Source organism: Triturus cristatus, chromosome 3_2, assembly GCF_964204655.1.
Source record: "Triturus cristatus chromosome 3_2, aTriCri1.1, whole genome shotgun sequence".
Classification (NCBI taxonomy): Eukaryota; Metazoa; Chordata; class Amphibia; order Caudata; family Salamandridae; genus Triturus; species Triturus cristatus.
In genome coordinates, this window is record NC_140584.1 from 410,920,682 (window position 1) to 410,938,644 (window position 17,963).

The following is a 17,963-nucleotide window of genomic DNA, read 5'->3' on the forward strand; positions in this document are numbered from 1 at the left end:
TGCAGGGCTAAAAGCCCTGTTTTTTCACAGAAGGCATCACAAAAGCCCAGGGAAGCCTAAAGACTACAAGAGCTAGCCGACTGTCTGCCTGTTTACAGCACCAGGACACAGTAGGTGAAGTAGCTGATGGAGTGCTGTCAGAACTGCTGGGACCCTCAGAGGACAGGCTATCGTTTCAGGAAAGATAGGCCTGGCACCCCAACAGCGCAACTTGTAGCAGAGTGCAGCAGGTATCAGGCAAAAAGTGTGGGGGGGTAACCATGCAAAAAGGAAAAACTTTCCTACACACCCCTCCGGCCCCCCTCGAAACAAAATAGACTAATCTTTCCCAAGAGTCTTCATTGTCCAATTGGAAGAATCTGGAAAATCCATCTGCATTAGCATGTGTAGTCCTACGTCTGTGTCTCACAGTAAAGTTGATTCCCTGTAGTGAGATGGACCACTACAAAAGATTTGGATTCTCACCTTTCATCTGCATTAGCCATCTGAAAGGTCTGGTCAGATTGGATAAGGAAAGGAGTACCAAACCGGTATAGTCTAAACTTCTTCAGAGACGAGACCACAGCAAAGGCTCCCTACCCATGGCACTCCAACACTGTTCCATGGGGAGTAGCCACCTGCTTATAAAAGCAACAGGTTGGTCATGGCCATCATTGGTCTGGGATAGGACCTCTCCTATCCCTAGCTCAGAAGCATCAGTTTGCATAATGAACTGCTTGAAGTAATATGGAGCTTTGAGAATTGGAAGAGCACATTACCTCAGTGTATCAAAATCCTTTTGACAACTAACTGTTCAGTTCACTTACTTGGGCATCTTCTGGGAGGCAAGTTCTGGGAGGAGTTTCACTAAGGATCCATTCCCTTTCACAAACCACCTGTGATACCCAGTCAAACCAAGAAATGACCTGACTTGGGTCTGGGTGGTTGGAGCTTCCCAGTAGAGAACTGTTGGATCTGGGGTTTTAAAGGTTCCACTTGACATCCACCTACAAGGTGGTCCAAGTATACAGTGGTACCCTGCCCTATCTGGTACTTGGATGCATTGATTGATAAGCCTGCAGATTGTAGGCCCTGTAAAACCTTTCCTAGGTGGACCAGGTGACCCTATCAGGAGGAGCTAAAGACAGCAATATTATCAAGATATGCTGCACTCAAGTTCTCCAACCCAGCAAGGATTTAATTCACAAACCTTTGGCAGGTGGCAGGAGCATTCTTTAAACCAAAGGGCATTACCAGGAACTGATAATGCCCATCGGGTGTGGAGAATGCTGTTTTTTTCTTTGGCTCCTGGGGCCATGCCAATCTGCCAGTAGCCTGCAGTTAAGTCAAAGGTACTGAGAAATTTGGCTGCACCCAATTTGTCCATCAGCTCATCAGCCCTGGGTACAGGGTGAGCATCAGTTTTAGTAACCGCACTGAGATCTCTGTAGTTCACACAGAACCTAATTTCTCTTTCCAACCTGTGGGTGACGTTTTGGGACTAAGACTACTGGGCTGGCCCAGGGACTCATAGTTCAATAACCCTGGACTCCAGCATCTTGCTTACTTCAGCTTTGATGCTCTCCTTGACTAGGTCAGACTGCCGATAGATCTTTGTTTTGACAGGCAAGCTGTCCCCAATGTCCACATAATGGGTACACCAGTGTGGCTGACCATGGGTTAAGAAGAAAAGCTCTGCATACTGTTGCAGGACATGCCTGCAGTTAGTCTGCTGTTGGGCAGCGAGGGTTTCTGAATAGACCACTATCTGACTGTAAGAGGATGTCAGGGAGAGGTTCACTGTCTTCCGATCCTCAACAGTGACTATCAGCATGTTCACATCAGCCATGTCACACATTTGAGGCAGTACACATTGATCACCCTCTTGGGTGTCTTGCTAGTTTCCAGTTCAACCAGGTAGGTGACCTCACTCTTCTCTTCTATGACGGGGAAAGGTCCACTATTTGTCTTGGAGGGCCATTGGTGCCACAGGCTCCAAATTTTAAACCTTCTGCCAAGGTTAGAACTCTTCCAGTGAAGCTCTATGGTCATGCCAGAGCTTCTGGAGCTCTCGGCTGGACTCAAGGTTTTTGGAAGCTTTTTCCATGTACTCTGCCATTCTGAAACAAAGGCCTAGTGCATAGTCAAAGGGGGGAAAACACTACTCCCTTCTGAGGCACCTCTTGTAGGCAAAAAGCAGGCATAGCAGACGGACATCCCATCTCCTTTTGAGCATTTTCAGGAAGTCCTATAATCATGGCTATCAAGGTCTTGTTGAATCTTTCAACAAGGCAATTGGTCTGTGGGTAAGGGGTAGTGAATTTGTAGTTCACTCCACGTGTTTTAGGTATGCAGACATGAAGTTGGTACCTCTGACAGACACCACCTCCTTAGCAAACCCTACCCTGGTAAAGATACCATTGAGGGCTTTGACTATTGCAGAGACTGTAGTAGTCATATGGTGAATAGCCTCAGGATACCGGATAACATGATCCTCTACTACCAGTATGTATTTGTTATCTTATGCTGTGTGGGTGCTCAAGCGGACCCACTATGTCCGCAACCACCCTTTCAAAGGTTAGCTCAACCACTGGTAGTGGAATTAAGGGGGTCTTCAGATGCCCATCTTTTTTGCCACTGTCAGCTCCTGTGTCACCTGTCAAGCCAAACACTTTCTGGGACATCTAAAACCTGGTAAAGACTGGTCAGCCGTTTCTACTGGCTCCAGTCTGGCCAAAATGCCCAGCGAGGGGGGTGTCATGGGCCAATAGGAGTAGGTACTATATATAACTGAGGCACTACCACTCACCTAGGGATACCAGGTTTAGGGTCTCTGACCCCAGTGTACAGGAGTCCCTTCTCCCAATAGGTCCTGTGGGAGCCACTGACCTCTCCCTTTCCCATGCAGCAGGTTGCTGTCACAAGCTTTCAAGAGTTGGACAGACCTGCTATTCAAGGCACCGCTGTGCCCTAGAAGGTCTCCCTGAGCCCAGGAGCTCAACCTGGTAAGGTCTAATCTCAATAAGCTCAGTTCCCCCTTGGGTTGACAAGTCATCGCCCTGAGCAGAGGGGTCCTGATCTTTTTGCTGCTCAGAAGCTAGTTCTCCCATTCGTACCTTTCCTCTTGGAAGTTTGGGCCAACTTTTCAGGCTCTAATACTTTTTCACACTGTGCTAGGCTTTGAGCTCTTGTTGTGCACCACAGTGTGACTGGGACAGTTCTCTCAGGGAAGTGGCTGAGATTCCATTCACCAGTAGGTGGTGAAGTGTATACTCCCCTTTGGAATCTCCAACTCCTCTTTTGAGCCCATCTTCCAGTTGAAGGCTAGGAGGACTTCATCTGAGGAACCACCCTCCAAAGCTACACTGGCAACCTTTGGAGCTACATTAGGGGCTGTGTTTTTAAGACAGCTAGGGTCCTTGGTGTGGTGTCCTGTCTTTAGACAGTTTATTTGAAAAGTTTTATAAAGCGCGAACAAGACCCAGATGGGTATCAGAGCGCTGTACAAAGATGAAAACTAACATTGACATGAAGAAAACAGTGCAATTACAATACAATCAAGCAACATAATAGGAACCTGACACATGAAAGTAATGTGGGTGCAAGGGAAGAAGAGGTAGCAAATGAGCAAACAGGTAAAAAGCCCAACAAGATGGTGTCAAGCAGTTGTAGCATCAAACTATTTCCAAATAGCATCCAACTATTGCCAAATAACGATGGAACACATTTTAAGCCCCAAGTAAAAATGATTGCCAAGTACATATATCAAATGCCTAATTGTCGTGTATACATTTCAGAGTAAAAGTGATTGTAAAGCGCGAAAAGGCACAGTCTAGCAAATGAAATCGGGGCTATTGCTGATGAAGTTCTTCCAACAGTAGCCATTTGACCTGTTCTTGGAATGAAGCAGTCGAGGTGTTGGCTCTAATCTCCGTTGGAAGGGCATTCCAGATTCTTGGAGACAGCCCTGAGAAGGTGACACTGCAAGGTTTTTTTGTTGAATTTCAGTGATTCCAGAAGTAGGGTATTGTAGCTTCTTAAGTTTTGCCTGGCTACGAAGAGCGCAAGTTCTTTTGCCAGGTAAACGGGACTATTGAAGTGTATCACTTTAGGAGTCAGACAGGCTATATTGAAGCGGATCCTTGCTTCAATGGGAAGCCAGCTAAACTGGATTAAGTCAGGTGTAATATGATCATGCTTTCTGGCACCTACGATTACTCTGGCAGAGGCGTTCAGAGTAGCTCTCAGCAGAGCTAACCTAGATTTAGGAAGTCCAGCTAGGGTCACCAAGCCATATGATAGCGCTAAGGATTGGACTGCTGATTGTATGTCTTCGGGAGGTAGGAAAGGTCTTGAGTGTTGAGCGGATGATTGGCACTCTTAATGGTGGCACTGTGACCTTGCAGGTTTAGAAATGTGTCCAGGGTGACCCCTAAAGAGCAAGTGGAGTCCATCATATGTGGGGTGCAGTTGAGTGCAGAGATTTGTTTGATCCAGTTTTACGTAGGGGCCTCATGGTTGCGAGGGGTAATCAGGAGAAATTCTGTTTTGAGAGCATTAAGTAACAGATGGTTATGAGTTAACCACTGTTTTTTTAAGCGCTCCATTAAGAGTTTATATGTCATCTGGAGAAGAGATCTCCAAATATAGTTGTGTCATCAGCATACATGTGGTACCTGAATGTATGAATCGTTCAGAATGTAAGTTAGAGGCTCCATGAATAGAATTAAGAGCGTGGGCGAGAGGGCAGATCCTTGAGGTACGCCAATAGAGAACATGGTGCTGGCAGCAAAGATAGGTTGACTTTGATTCTTTGTGTTGGAATAAGCAGGAAAGATGAGAACCAATTTAGGACAGGGCCAGATAACCCCCATCCTATACTGAAGGCCAACCAAGTTATGTTTGATGGTGTTAAAAGCATATGACCGGTCCAGAAGAATTAGGAGACAAGGTGTATCTTGGTCACGAGCTCTCCACGCGTCAGACAAAGTGAGTTGGAGCAGTCTGTACTATGACCTGATCGAAAGCCTGATGGGTGTTGGTCAAGGACATTACATTTCTGGATGTGGTTGCATAGTTGTGTGTGAACGCATTTCAACCAATTTTGCTGAAGACATGATGTTGGTGATCGGCCGGAAGTTATTGGGATCGGTTAGGTCTGCATTGGGCTTCTTGGGGATGGGTGTGACTTGCCCTTCTTTTAAGGCAGTCGGGAATCCTCCCCTGTAAGACATTGTTGGAAGATCCTGGACCAGAGGTAGAATGGTCATGTTGAGGTATTTGAGCAACTTGGCAGGGAGTGGATCGCTGAAATGGTTGGATGGTTTAAGAAATGCAAAGGAGTGAGACATCTCCAAATCCAGAAGTCGGAAGGTATTCCAGCAGGTATTGTTTTTGGGTGTGTACTCTGTGGAGTAAAATGTAGCACACACTGCTGTAGGTACAGACAAACCCAAGGAGCTCATAGGCAACAGATTAGCAGCAGCATGTTGTAGCTCTTGCTCAATATTCCTAGCCTTTTCAGAAAAGTGCGCAGAGAAATTCTCCTCACTGGGTCCAGGGGTTTTGTTTGCTGGAATAGGATTGGCCTGTTTGATGATATCAAACAGTTTCTTGGGATGGTTTTTAGCACTCAAGCTGAAATGATCAGATTTAGAACTACAAATGCATTTATTATAAGGAGTTTGTCATCTTCCTTAACTGTTTGAGGCTCTGAGATGTTGGAGAGATACCCCCTCCACCTCTAGTCTCAGTTTGCGATGTTAGTCATTAAGGGCACCACTGAACCAAGTTTTGGATTGTTTGCAATGAATCCTTTTGAGTTGCTTCGGGGCTGCAGAGTCGAGAATATTTGACATGGCACTGAAGTAATGATCAGTCAGCTCTCCCAAATTATTCATGTTAGTGGGAGGTTCCAGAATATTCTTGCTCATGTTGGATAGGTTAGCGATGTTGATGTCTCTCAGATTACGACTCCGTTGCTGGTTTGAGCAGTTGACCTTGTCCAAGTGATGTCTTTTCCTGAATGTGAAAGGAGATTTGGGGATGATCCGACCAATCACATGGTACTATGGCATCCAATTGAATGATGCGATCTCTAGCTATGATGAGGTCAAGGGTAGTGCCCTTGCAGTGGGTGGGTCTGTTGAAGGCCTGTATATAGTTTAGGTTGGAGAGGAAAGTCTTAAAAGAGCAAACAAGTGGATCATTAGCGTCATTCAAGTGAAGGTTGAAGTCACCGAGGAAGTAATGGTTAGGGCAATGGGCTGAGCTGGTCGAGATGGATTCCATCAATTGTTCAACGAAAAGTAGGTTATCACATGGGTGATAGATCGAGTGAAGCACACACAATCTTGCCCTTGTTCCAAATTTCAGTGACTAGGTGTTCGCAGGAAGACATCAGGTTCTTATGAGTTTGCTTCAAAACTAGGTTGGATCGATGGATGCAGGCAATGACCCCCCCCCCCCCCCCCTTTCAGATTTAATAGACCTATCGCATCTAATAAAGTCATAGCCAGGCCGAATTAAAATGTCAAGAATTGGGGAGGACTGGGATGGGGTTATAACAACTCACTGCACTATGACACCAAAACTGGGTAACCTTGGGACTAGTAAAGGCCTTAAATGCTGGGACTCGATCAGAAGCTCTACGGTGGGAGATTTGTGGAGCAAAGGTGATGTGATCACGTTCGCCCACCTACGAGACCAATACGAGCAAGCTTCAACAGGGCATTTAGATACACTCAAATTAGGCATGTACTGAAGGCAGTTATTCCATCAGGAACTACTCTCCCTGAGGCCTCCCCATTGGAAGATAGCCTTCTTGACCATGTAGTCCGTCAGCCTATCTCCCTCTCATATCACAAAATAATCAATAAACGGCCAGATGCCATGGAATCTCTCCATGAGAAGTGGCAGACTCAGGTGGGGGACTTAGATGATACTGACTGGCAAGCGGCGCTCGCCTGTCCACGCAAAAGAGTAGTGTCTTCCAAATTAAGATTAGTACAACTAATGATCTTGCACTGCACATATTACACGAGAATGACATTACACAGGATATGAACACATTCTACCACACGTTAAGAGTGCCCAGAGATAACGACCTACTGGGAAACAATTATGCGAACCGTCACGAAAGCTAGCGGAGTAACTGTCCAGCCGAAATCCAAGAGATGTCTCAAATATCTGGGAGCCGACTGACCTTAACCATACGGCACAGGACTGGGTGACACTGGGCATGATGTTCGCCAAATGAAATATAGCTAGACACTGGGGTGCCCAAACATACCCGAAATGCCAAGAGTGGTGTAGAGACATGGATGGGGCTATGGTAGCGAAAAGGCGGTATATATCCATCAAGGATGCCCCAAAAAGTGGGAGCGAATGTGGGGATCATGGAACACCTACAGGGGAAACATCTGCATCCCACCCCCACTTGAGTTAGACCAACTCAAGCTGAGTTGAATGAATACAGAAACACTACCAGCTGAGGGGGTCTATTGAAAAAGTAATAACTGTATAATCTTTTATTAATGGTTTATTGTGCCTAGAGGCGTGTAATTTGAGAAAGTAGCCATATGTGATTAAATGTTTAATTTCACCTGTAATCAATGAAAAGATTTTTTTTTTTTTAAATTGGGTAGGAGGAGTCATTAAGCCAAGTTTCCGTGAGAATCAGGAGGTCTAAATCTTGTGATATGATAAGTTCGGAGATATCCGCTGCGTGCTTCACTGCTGATCTGCAGTTGAGAAGCATCCATTTGATTTGAGAGATAGTAGTGGCTTCCACTAGGTGCGATGTGGAAATCTCAAGTAAGTTATCCTTATTCAAGGATCTAAAGATAACGCTAGGTTCTCTATTCGGATCAGATGTGATAGCGGGAATGATGCTAGGAGAGACCGTATGGTCCTCGTAAGAAAGTAATGGTGAGCGTGTGTCATGCTCCAAAATCTGAGGCTGGGATCTAGGGGGTCTAGAGTGGAGGATGGGAAGAGGACGAGTGAGCCGGCGAGGGTTACTCGGGCAAGTATCAGAGGGCCTTTCCCTTCCACCACTTATAGTTGCTGGGGGTGTAGGGGGATCGGACCCCGGGGGAGGATGTGGTTTGCCCAACTTCTCCTTCCATGAGCATTGTAGGAGGATCTGGAGGTTATCCTTTACAGTAAGGAGGTCTAATTTCAGTTCAGCCAGTTTCTCCTCAAGCCGTCTAAGGTGGTCACAGTCCGGTACCTGCCCCGAATAAGTTGCAGGGATAGGCCCCCCACTCCTCACAGCATTTGCACGGGGATATGAACCCCTGCTTGAGCTCAGTTGCGGGCTCCAAAGTTGGAGTGGGATAGGCATAGATGGATTCAGTTGTGACACCATACCTTGTTGGCATCCCAACTCTTACCTTGGTACCCAGTTTTAGTTTGATAGGCGTCTTTGGGCACCGGGTAGGTTGTTGTGGGGCTACCTGGGACTCCATACTTTTATCTCTAGGATGCTCACCGTCTTTCCTCTGGGGAGGTTTTGTAACCCCTTTCTTTTTTTCACCCCCAGCAGGTGACCTGGTCACCCTTGTCTTGACAGAGTGATCTGCCTTTTTTTCCCCAATTCTTTGGGAGAAATTAGACCTAGATCTACCAGATACTGATGCAACTTTTCATCAATGCAATTACTTAATGTGTTTTTTCGTAAAAAAAAATGATGATCACAATCTTGCACTTTACTTCGAGTCAACCAGCCACCTAATGTTTTCATTGAGTAGTCTACAAATTCCACCAAAGGCTGACTCAGGGTTTTCTGACCCCCCCCCCCCCCGCATTTAATTCTACACTCAGTAGGGAGTCCAAATCCCTCAATCAGGGTGCCCTTCATGAGTTTATAGGACTCTGCCTCTACCACACTGAGGGTTGGAAGTCTGTCTCTGCACTTACCAGAGACCAGTTTGTAAAGGAGTGCTCCCCAGTGAGTTTTCTTCACTTTTCTGCATTCACAAGCCCTCTCAAAGGCTGTGAACCACTTGGTGATAACACCATCCCCAAATTTAGGCACAATCCCTTTGGGGATTTTGGGATCATAAGATTGCTTTCTGATCCTATTTATTAAGATGCTGAGTAAAGCTGTGCTCAATGGACTCAGAAGTACCTGGCACACCAATGTGGAATCTAGGTGCAGTGAATTGTATTCATTGAAGTCAGGGACCCTGTTCTCCCTAGGAAGTGAAGGGGGTTGGAAGTTAGCCTCATCCCCCAACATCTTCCCCATCTGAGATGTCCTCACCTTGCTCGGAGGGGTGGTCCTTTGCATACCCTGCCAACGGCTCCTGGAGCTTTTGATTGGAGGGATGGGACAACATGGCAATGTTTAAGTTTGCATAGACGCCTTAACTCCCTAAATTCTAGATGGAGGGAAGGAGTGGGGTCGAGCTCCTCAACCATGTTCTCTATGCCATTTGGTATGTTTTCCCTAATGGTTGGGTTCTTGACAAGAGATGTTCTAAAAAAAAAAAAAAAAAAAAAAAAAAAAAAATCTAAACCATTGTACCCCCAACTAAGGTGAGTTTTTATTTTTCTAAACTATTCTAAAAGGGACTTAACTAAGGCCCGAGCAAGACTTCGAAATTTGGAAAAACTGTCAATTTAAAAAATTCAGAATTATAAAGCCAATTTAGGAGTCCTGTGGTGTGATCAGGTGTTTGTGACCCACAGAAAGGACCGTCCCTAGTTGTGTCTAAGAGATGCCCAATTTAGTGGGGGCAAATCACAAAAATTGACGGACTGGCATCAAACACCACCAGGTGTCATGCTTCATCATCTGCCAGTCCTCACCCTCTAAAAACCGAGTTTGATAGAGGGCGGGCATACACCTGGAGACAGGGATGCACTTCTAAACTAAGTGGGGGCCCAAACAAAGAGTGAGTGAATTTAAAAACCATCATAGTATACCTGAACAATTTTTATTCCATGGGGTTACTATGTGGGATTAAAATACATAAGTGCGGTGAGTGGGGACCTTATCATCCCGTCGCCGCTGTGAATCAGTGATTGTTAATAGGGGGTCAACATGTTTCTGCCTGTATTGGCCACTTGGGTACGTGGCATTCGTCAGGACCTTAGATATTGGGCTCCAATCTTACCGCTGGGGGCGTAGGCCTATAGCCAGCTGCCACCTGTTTAGAGAAACCTGTAAGAGAGAGGGGGTGAGACAAACATAATACTCAAAATTGTTGTCATTCGGTAGACCTTGATGTGTCACAGTCACGCTCCATACTTACTGCTCTCTCCTAAAGTGAAAAAGGTGAAAAATGTATAGGAGTGTCAGGCATCTGTGTTCACTCTGACATTCATGTGAATAAAATAGAAGTCTTACCCTATTGGAAAAACCTATTTGCCCCACGGGAGGGGTAGGGGGAAATCCTTGTGGCCACATTCTGGTGGGAGACGGTAAAGGATGAAGACAAAAGGGTTAAAAACCAGACTGGTTAGGAAGGTATATCAAAGATACTGAATTAGTTAGCAGAAAAAAATGTCAAAGCGTGCTTGATCTACTATAGTTTCAACCTGTTGGAAGAAGAAATCAGAATAACTACTTACAGTTCAAGGCGTACTCCCCGCTAGAATACCTAGTGCTGCGTCCAGCCTCCTCCCCGGTGACATTTAGTGTAGTGCGCAGCAAGCTTTTATACTGTTGGGTGGGATCGTGGCATGCGATATGGGTTTCAGGTGAGCGTGGCGCACAGTGATGATGCTGCATTTCCGGTGTCCTGAACGAAGCATGCAGAAAGGACTGCATGTTGCCCGTTTGTTGCCTGACCCTCGTGGGGGTGTGTCAGCACATGGCGCTGCTCCATGACACGCCGCTTCCTGTGTCCCGTCATTACCTCAGATGATTGCCTGGGGTGGGGCGGGATCAGCTTTTGTCCAATGGGAGCGCCTGCCATAGTTTCTAGAGATTCAAGGGAGTGATTTAACGTGTGTAGACACGTTATATAGAAATATGGGGAACATGTGCCTCGCTCATGACTATTATTTCATGACGGGAGCAGTTTCGAGTATTTACACAGAAGAAAGGAGGAGAAAACAAACCCAGATTGTTTACAGTCAGGGTGACGGTGTGGTTAAACCCACAATTGGTGCACAAGTCGATTTTACAGCTGCAGCATGATTGCTGATCAAGAAGATTCTAGTTTTAGGGAGTAAGGGAAACTGCGTCTAGCTCTATTCACATGTATTACTGTGTCTATTGTTTGTGTTTGTCTTTATAATGGGTACTGTTAAAGTGTATGTTTTAGTGAGCGCTAAGGGAAGTTACTTCATTTGTAGTCATGGGATATCATCGTTCAATCCGTTTTTCCATGTCCCAAGGCGAAACACCCAGCGCTGTTCTCTAACATGTAAGACATGAGAGGCAGCCATTGCGCTTCTGTACTACTTCAAGTACCGTCCATCTTAGATCTTTATCAGAGTGTTCTTTCTCAAGGAAGTGTTTTGTTAATTTGGTGTTATCTTTCTTCCTTCTGATAGTGCTCCGGAGCTCACTAATTCTGGTCTTCACACGCCTAGTAGTCATGCCAACATACATGAGTTGGCAAGGGCATTTGAGTAGGTACACTACATTCTGTGTTGCAGTTAGAGAAGTTCTTCTGAGTCCATGGTCGCTCAGTACCTATGTCCACTTTTTTGTGGTGGCTGTGAATTGGCATGATACGCAATCGCCACAGGGGTAATGTCCAGTTGGTCGTTGGTGGCCCCATAGTGTCAGTTGGTTGTCATCTGTAGCGGCTGGTGGTTTTGTATGGACCAGTTCATCCTTGATGTTCCTACTGCGTTTGTACGCAAATAGGGGTTGGGTCCAGACTTTGTTACTGGTGTTTAATATGCGCCATTTCTTTTGAATAATGTTCTGAATTTTGTTGGACGCTGGGGTAAAGGTGGTGACACACACCATCCGGTTGGCCGGCTCCTTTGGCGTATTTTCTAAAAGAGCTGCCCGGTTGTTATTTCGAGCTCTTTTTTTGGCTTCCATCCCAAAGCCCTAAGACAAAACCTCCCGGTAGGGCAATTTCTGCGCATCCACAGAAACTGTTTAGAAATTTTAGACTTTCATGAACAGGCAGACACCCTGGAAATGAAACTCCGAGCAAGAAACTACTCCAAAAAAATTGGTCAAGAATGCCAAAAAAAAAAAGCTCGGCCACCACAAAAGTGGACGTAGGTACTGAGCGACCATGGACTCAGAAGAACTTCTCTAACTGCAACACAGAGAATGTAGTGTACCTACTCAAATGCCCTTGCCAACTCATGTATGTTGGCATGACTACTAGGCGTGTAAAGACCAGAATTAGTGAGCACCGGAGCACTATCAGAAGGAAGAAAGATAACACCAAATTAACAAAACACTTCCTTGAGAAAGAACACTCTGATAAAGATCTAAGATGGACGGTACAGAAGTAGTACAGAAGCGCAATGGCTGCCTCTCACAGGTCTTACATGTTAGAGAACAGCGCTGGGTGTTTCGCCTTGGGACATGGAAAAACGGATTGAACGATGATATCCCATCACTACAAATGAAGTAACTTCCCTTAGCGCTCACTAAAACATACACTTTAACAGTACCCATTATAAAGACAAAAACACAAACAATAGACACAGTAATACATGTGAATAGAGATAGACGCAGTTTCCCTTACTCCCTAAAACTAGAATCTTCTTGATCAGCAATCATGCTGTAGCTGTAAAATCGACTTGTGCACTAATTGTGGGTTTAACCACACCATCACCCTGACTGTAAACAATCTGGGTTTGTTTTATCTTCCTTTCTTCTGTGTAAATACTCGAAACTGCTCCCGTCATGAAATAATAGTCATGAGCGGAGCACATGTTCCCCATATTTCTATATAACGTGTCTACACACGTTAAATCACTCCCTTGAATCTCCAGAAACTATGGCAGGCGCTCCCATTGGACAAAAGCTGGTCCCCCCCCACCCCAGGCAATCATCTGAGGTAATGACGGGACACAGGAAGCGGCGTGTCATGGAGCAGCGCCATGTGCTGACACACCCCCACGAGGGTCAGGCAACAAACAGGCAACGTGCAGTCCTTTCTGCATGCTTCGCTCAGGACACAGGAAATGCAGCATCATCACTGTGCGCCACTCTCACCTGAAACCCATATCGCATGCCACGATCCCACCCAACAGTATAAAAGCTTGCTGCGCACTACACTTAATGTCACCGGGGAGGAGGCTGGACGCATGCAGCACTAGGTTTTCTAGCGGGGAGTACGGCTCAAACTGTAAGTCGTTATTCTGATTTCTTCTTCCAACAGGTTGAAACTATAGTAGATCAAGCACGCCCTGACGTTTTTTTCTGCTAACTAATTCAGTATCTTTGTTATACCTTCCTAACCAGTCTGGTTTTTAACCCTTTTGTCTTCATCCTTTACCGTCTCCCACCAGAATGTGGCCACAAGGATTTCCCCCCTACCCCTCCCATGGGGCAAATAGGTTTTTCCAATAGGGTAAGACTTCTATTTTATTCACATGAATGTCAGAGTGAACACAGATGCCTGACACTCGTATACATTTTTCACCTTTTTCACTTTAGGAGAGAGCAGTAAGTATGGAGCGTGACTGTGACACATCAAGGTCTACCGAATGACAACCATTTTGAGTATTATATGTTTGTCTCACCCCCTCGCTCTTACAGGTTTCTCTAAACAGGTGGCAGCTGGCTATAGGCCTACGCCCCCAGTGGTAAGATTGGAGCCCAATATTTAAGGTCCTGACGAATGCCACGTACCCAAGTGGACAATATAGGCAGAAACATGTTGACCCCCTATTAACAATCACTGATTCACAGCGGCGACGGGATAAGGTCCCCACTCACCGCACTTATATATTTTAATCCCACATAGTAACCCCATGGAATAAAAATTGTTCAGGTATACTATGATGGTTTTTAAATTCACACTCTTTGTTTGGGCCCCCACTTAGTTTAAAAGTGCATCCCTGTCTCCAGGTGTATGCCCACCCTCTATCAAATGCGGTTTTTAGAGGGCGAGGACTGGCAGATGATGAATCATGACACCTGGTGGTGTGTGATGCCAGTCCGTCAATTTTTGTGATTTGCCCCCACTAAATTGGGCATCTCTTAGACACAACTAGGGACGGTCCTTTCTGTGGTTCATAGCTTTAGTTGGAGGCTGACCGTTCTCTAGTGCCCTAACGCCTCTAGTTCCCTCCCTGGGCCAGACCCTGGGTGTAACTGTGGTTCTGTGATCAGGTGTTTACCAAGTCAGTCCAACAAATGCTAAGTTGTAGACCCCACCGCTGATCCACCAATGTAGGAAGCTGGCTCTGTGTTTACTACTACTAAAGTAAGGTATAGAGCGCACAGAGTCCAGTGGATCCCCAAAGGCAGGCAGAGGCTAAAGTAGATAATAGCTTACTCTATTTGTGGTAGGGTGGGCGAGCAGTAAAGCTTTGTCAGAGTGTAGTGTTAAGCATTTATTGTACAAACAGGCAAGAAATGATTTTACACACTAAGACTGAACTCTGACCAATTTGCTTGGTATAAAAATATTTAGTGGTATTTTATTTCTAGAACCAAGCCAGGAACAGGTAAGTAATAGTACTTTGCAAGAATAATGCAGTTAAATACAGTTTGAACGCAGTTTAATGCAATTGGATTGGCTACAGGCAAGTCACTTGTTCATAAAACAGTGGGAATTAATTTTCAGTTACTATTGAGATTACTTTGTAAGTTATTTTCAGATTACTTTTTAAGTTACCTTTTCAACTCAGTGCGATATGCCTAGATAGCACAATGGGACCTTTCCTAGAGAAATGGTAAGTAAATCAGTTTTTGTAAATACAGTATAAGGTTTCATACCATTTTCCAACTCCACACTTGGAACACTTTTCATAGAAAAGCAGCCAATGCAATCCTATGGGTGGAAATTAAGTTATCGGTTTAATGGTAAGTACTTAGTTTAGGGAGTTAGTTTTCGGGGGTAAGAACAAGGGTTGCCCCAGGGTCAAGGATGCACTCTCAAAGCACCTTCAGCGGCACTAAGGCGGTCAGGTGGATAGTGCTGAGGCCCAATGTTATCCAATGGGGGATAGGGGGCCTCCGGTTGGTGGCTGCACACGAGCAGGCCACAAGGTTGTGGCAGCAAAGCTCCTGGACTTTAGCTCCGGGCAAAGGGCGCTCCAAGTTAGCACAAAAGCTGTGGCCGGGTGCATAGTGCTGATTTAACCTTGGGGGCCTTGTTTTCTATGTGAGTTGTCAGTTTGGGATTTTGGCTGCAGGCTAGGTCCAGGAAGTCTTCCGTGAGGAACCAACAGTAGGGCAGGTAAGTTGCAGGGCTCGGGATTGTAGGTGCACCTCAGGTCCTCTTCTCCAGGGCGCGGGACAGCTGGATGCAGGGGTGCCTTTAGAGGTCGGATTTCACCTTACCGGGTTACTTGCGGTGGGAGTCTCCATGCAGAGGCTGCAGGCGGCGGAGAGTTCTGGAGGAGTCAACCCACAGTGGACTGACTCTGGTACACTCCCTGGGACCGATGGGCCACTGACTTGGGCCGTAGGAGTCTGGTGCAGTGGTGGTTATAGGCATCTGGTTTCCTGGTCCTCAGCAGCCTCAGAGTCTCTTTGGCAATTCTTTTGAACAGAGCTACTGTTCACAGGAGATCTAGTCTTTGTTGTAGGCATTCAGTCCTCTCAGGAGTTCTGGAGGTCGCTGGCTGCAGGACAAGGCGCAGAAGCTCTAGACACTGCAGACGGGCCAGTAGAGCTGGAGCCAAGTCAGTTCTTCTTTGCAATCTCCTCTGCTGGGAGTCTTCCTTCGTCCTTCAAAGGTTGTGGTAATCGGCCTGCTTGGCTCAGGGCTGCCCCATAAACACTGTATTTAGGGGGTGTTTTTGGAGTCTTGAGGTCAGTAGCCAATGGGCTACTGACCTTAGGGTGAATACACCCTCTGTGTGCTCACCCCACGTGGGGGAGTGAGCACAATCCCTAATCCTGTTTGGAGTCGTCTGCCATCTGCAAGATGACACTACCTCATAATTCAAAAAGACTTCTTTGAAGAAAAAAGCTTGTAAGCATCCGGGTCCAACACTAGATGGTCGAGTATGCACAGCATGACTGTCTACAGCCACACATTCCTCAAACATAACATTTCCTAATCACCTTATTTTCCTTAGCACAATGGACCACTATAGATTATTAAATGGAATTTCTTTAAATAAAAATAATTGAAACAGTGCCCTTTCAAGTTTCACTGCTCCCAAGTTAGCCCTGGCTCAAACACTATCAGTTTGACCCCATGCATCACTGTGATCCTCCTAAATCCCCCAATTAGGTCTATCCCTAGAGTATTCTCCCCTCCCATTTCCCCCTGAACAGAACCTCTTCATAAAGCATGCACACGCCACTAACATGACTAGACGGCATCAAATAGGTTCTTGGAGTCTGAGACTTCGGAGTCTCAAACTACCCATTAGGAATCTTGAAATGAATCAAGTGGCTACAAGTGTTCAAGCTAAGGTTGGGGCTGCCGCTGAATCTTTTGTCACAGAAAGGAAAAGGATGTAAAGGAGGCACTCTACAGGCATATTATACTGGCTGCCAAGAAACTTGCCAGATAGGTTTACACTTTTGTTTTAACTTTCACTTCAGGGCTTTTGTGAAAGAAAAGTCTAATAAATCATTCTATTAACAGATGAAATTTTCATTTTACGTAACAAGCAGACAAGGGTGTTGTGTGCTGACAGTCAGAGGGTTTGAGATTAAGATGTTTCTAAAGAGGGTATGGGAAGGGATGGCGCTTAGTTAATAGTGAAATAAGATTCTTTCAAATAGTTCCAGACATAAAAAGCGACTGTGGGGTATTCAGGCGAGGTCCATTTTGTTTACTTTCAGAGAGACCTCAAACTTCACCTAGTAGGGCCACCTGTGCAGAATAAATTCCTCAGTTTCCTTGTCCAATTGGTATATCGCAAAAGATTGTCAGTCTTGATCTTTTCAACAGGACCATATCGTTTTTTGGCAGATTTGATTCAATATTTTGCTGAGGAGCTGGAAGTGAATTAGGAACTTGAGAGCAGGCATAGCATGGGCATGGTTGGGACTTGAAGATCATTTTCAGGGGAACCCGTTATGGCCAGCCAGGAAGATTATTTTGTCCTAGATTACTGTGATATTCATGCAGATGCGAGTACCTGGGTTGAGTTTCATGGCTGAAAATTTCAGACCATGGTCTGTTTTTCTTAGTCAATGATGACATACTTTTTCACTATTTTCCTCTACCAGGAATCAATGTCTCAGCAATCGTCTGGGCCCTTTTTTACTGAATGCATTGCAAGGGAGCAGATGCAGGTTTTCTTCAAGATTGAAATCAGTTATTTTAGTAGGCACACAGTAAGATCATACATGAATCACTTCCATTCGATCATATTGTGTCATATGAGCCAATGGAAGAACCATTATGCATTCAGACAAATGGAACATCTGTACTGTTCACTTAGCAATAATGCTCAACCAGAAGACTAACAAGAAATATTTGAGAGGGCAACTAGACAAAAAAAATAAATAAATTAGGATGAAGCCGTGCCCTAAATATATCAATGGTGAAGTTCGTAGCATTACTCACCAAACGACTGATTTCTTCTTGCCTGTCTGGAGCAGATCTTGCAGTTGCTTTGATCATTGTGGATGTTTGATTGTCTGTCAGCTTCTTGATGCATCGCTGGCCTGCGACAATATTACATACCTGGGGAAACAATCCAGAATCTTACCCTGTGTCATTTAATCTCTGCTGAAACAGAGGCCATTCAAAAGAGTTCTAAAACAGCCACACTACCAACTAGCCTCCAATGTGTTAAACTACCCATTTCATGAATTGTTAGCAGGGCAAACTTAACCTAGATGTTTAATAGTATAAAATTAGGCCAGCTTTGGGCAATTTATGTCTTGACAAAGTTATGCCACAGAAGTA

The 17,963-nt window shown here is 45.4% G+C and overlaps 1 protein-coding gene across 3 annotated transcripts in view; it reads right to left on the reverse strand.

Annotated features, from left to right (window-relative positions):
- AGO4 (argonaute RISC component 4) overlaps nucleotides 1–17,963 on the reverse strand; it is a 588,224-nt gene that overhangs the window by 217,092 nt on the left and 353,169 nt on the right. For all 3 annotated transcript variants that reach the window (XM_085647981.1, XM_085647979.1, XM_085647980.1), the window contains exon 9: nucleotides 17,619–17,738. In XM_085647981.1, the coding sequence (XP_085504107.1) occupies nucleotides 17,619–17,738 (120 nt within the window). The remainder of the gene's footprint in view (nucleotides 1–17,618; nucleotides 17,739–17,963) is intronic.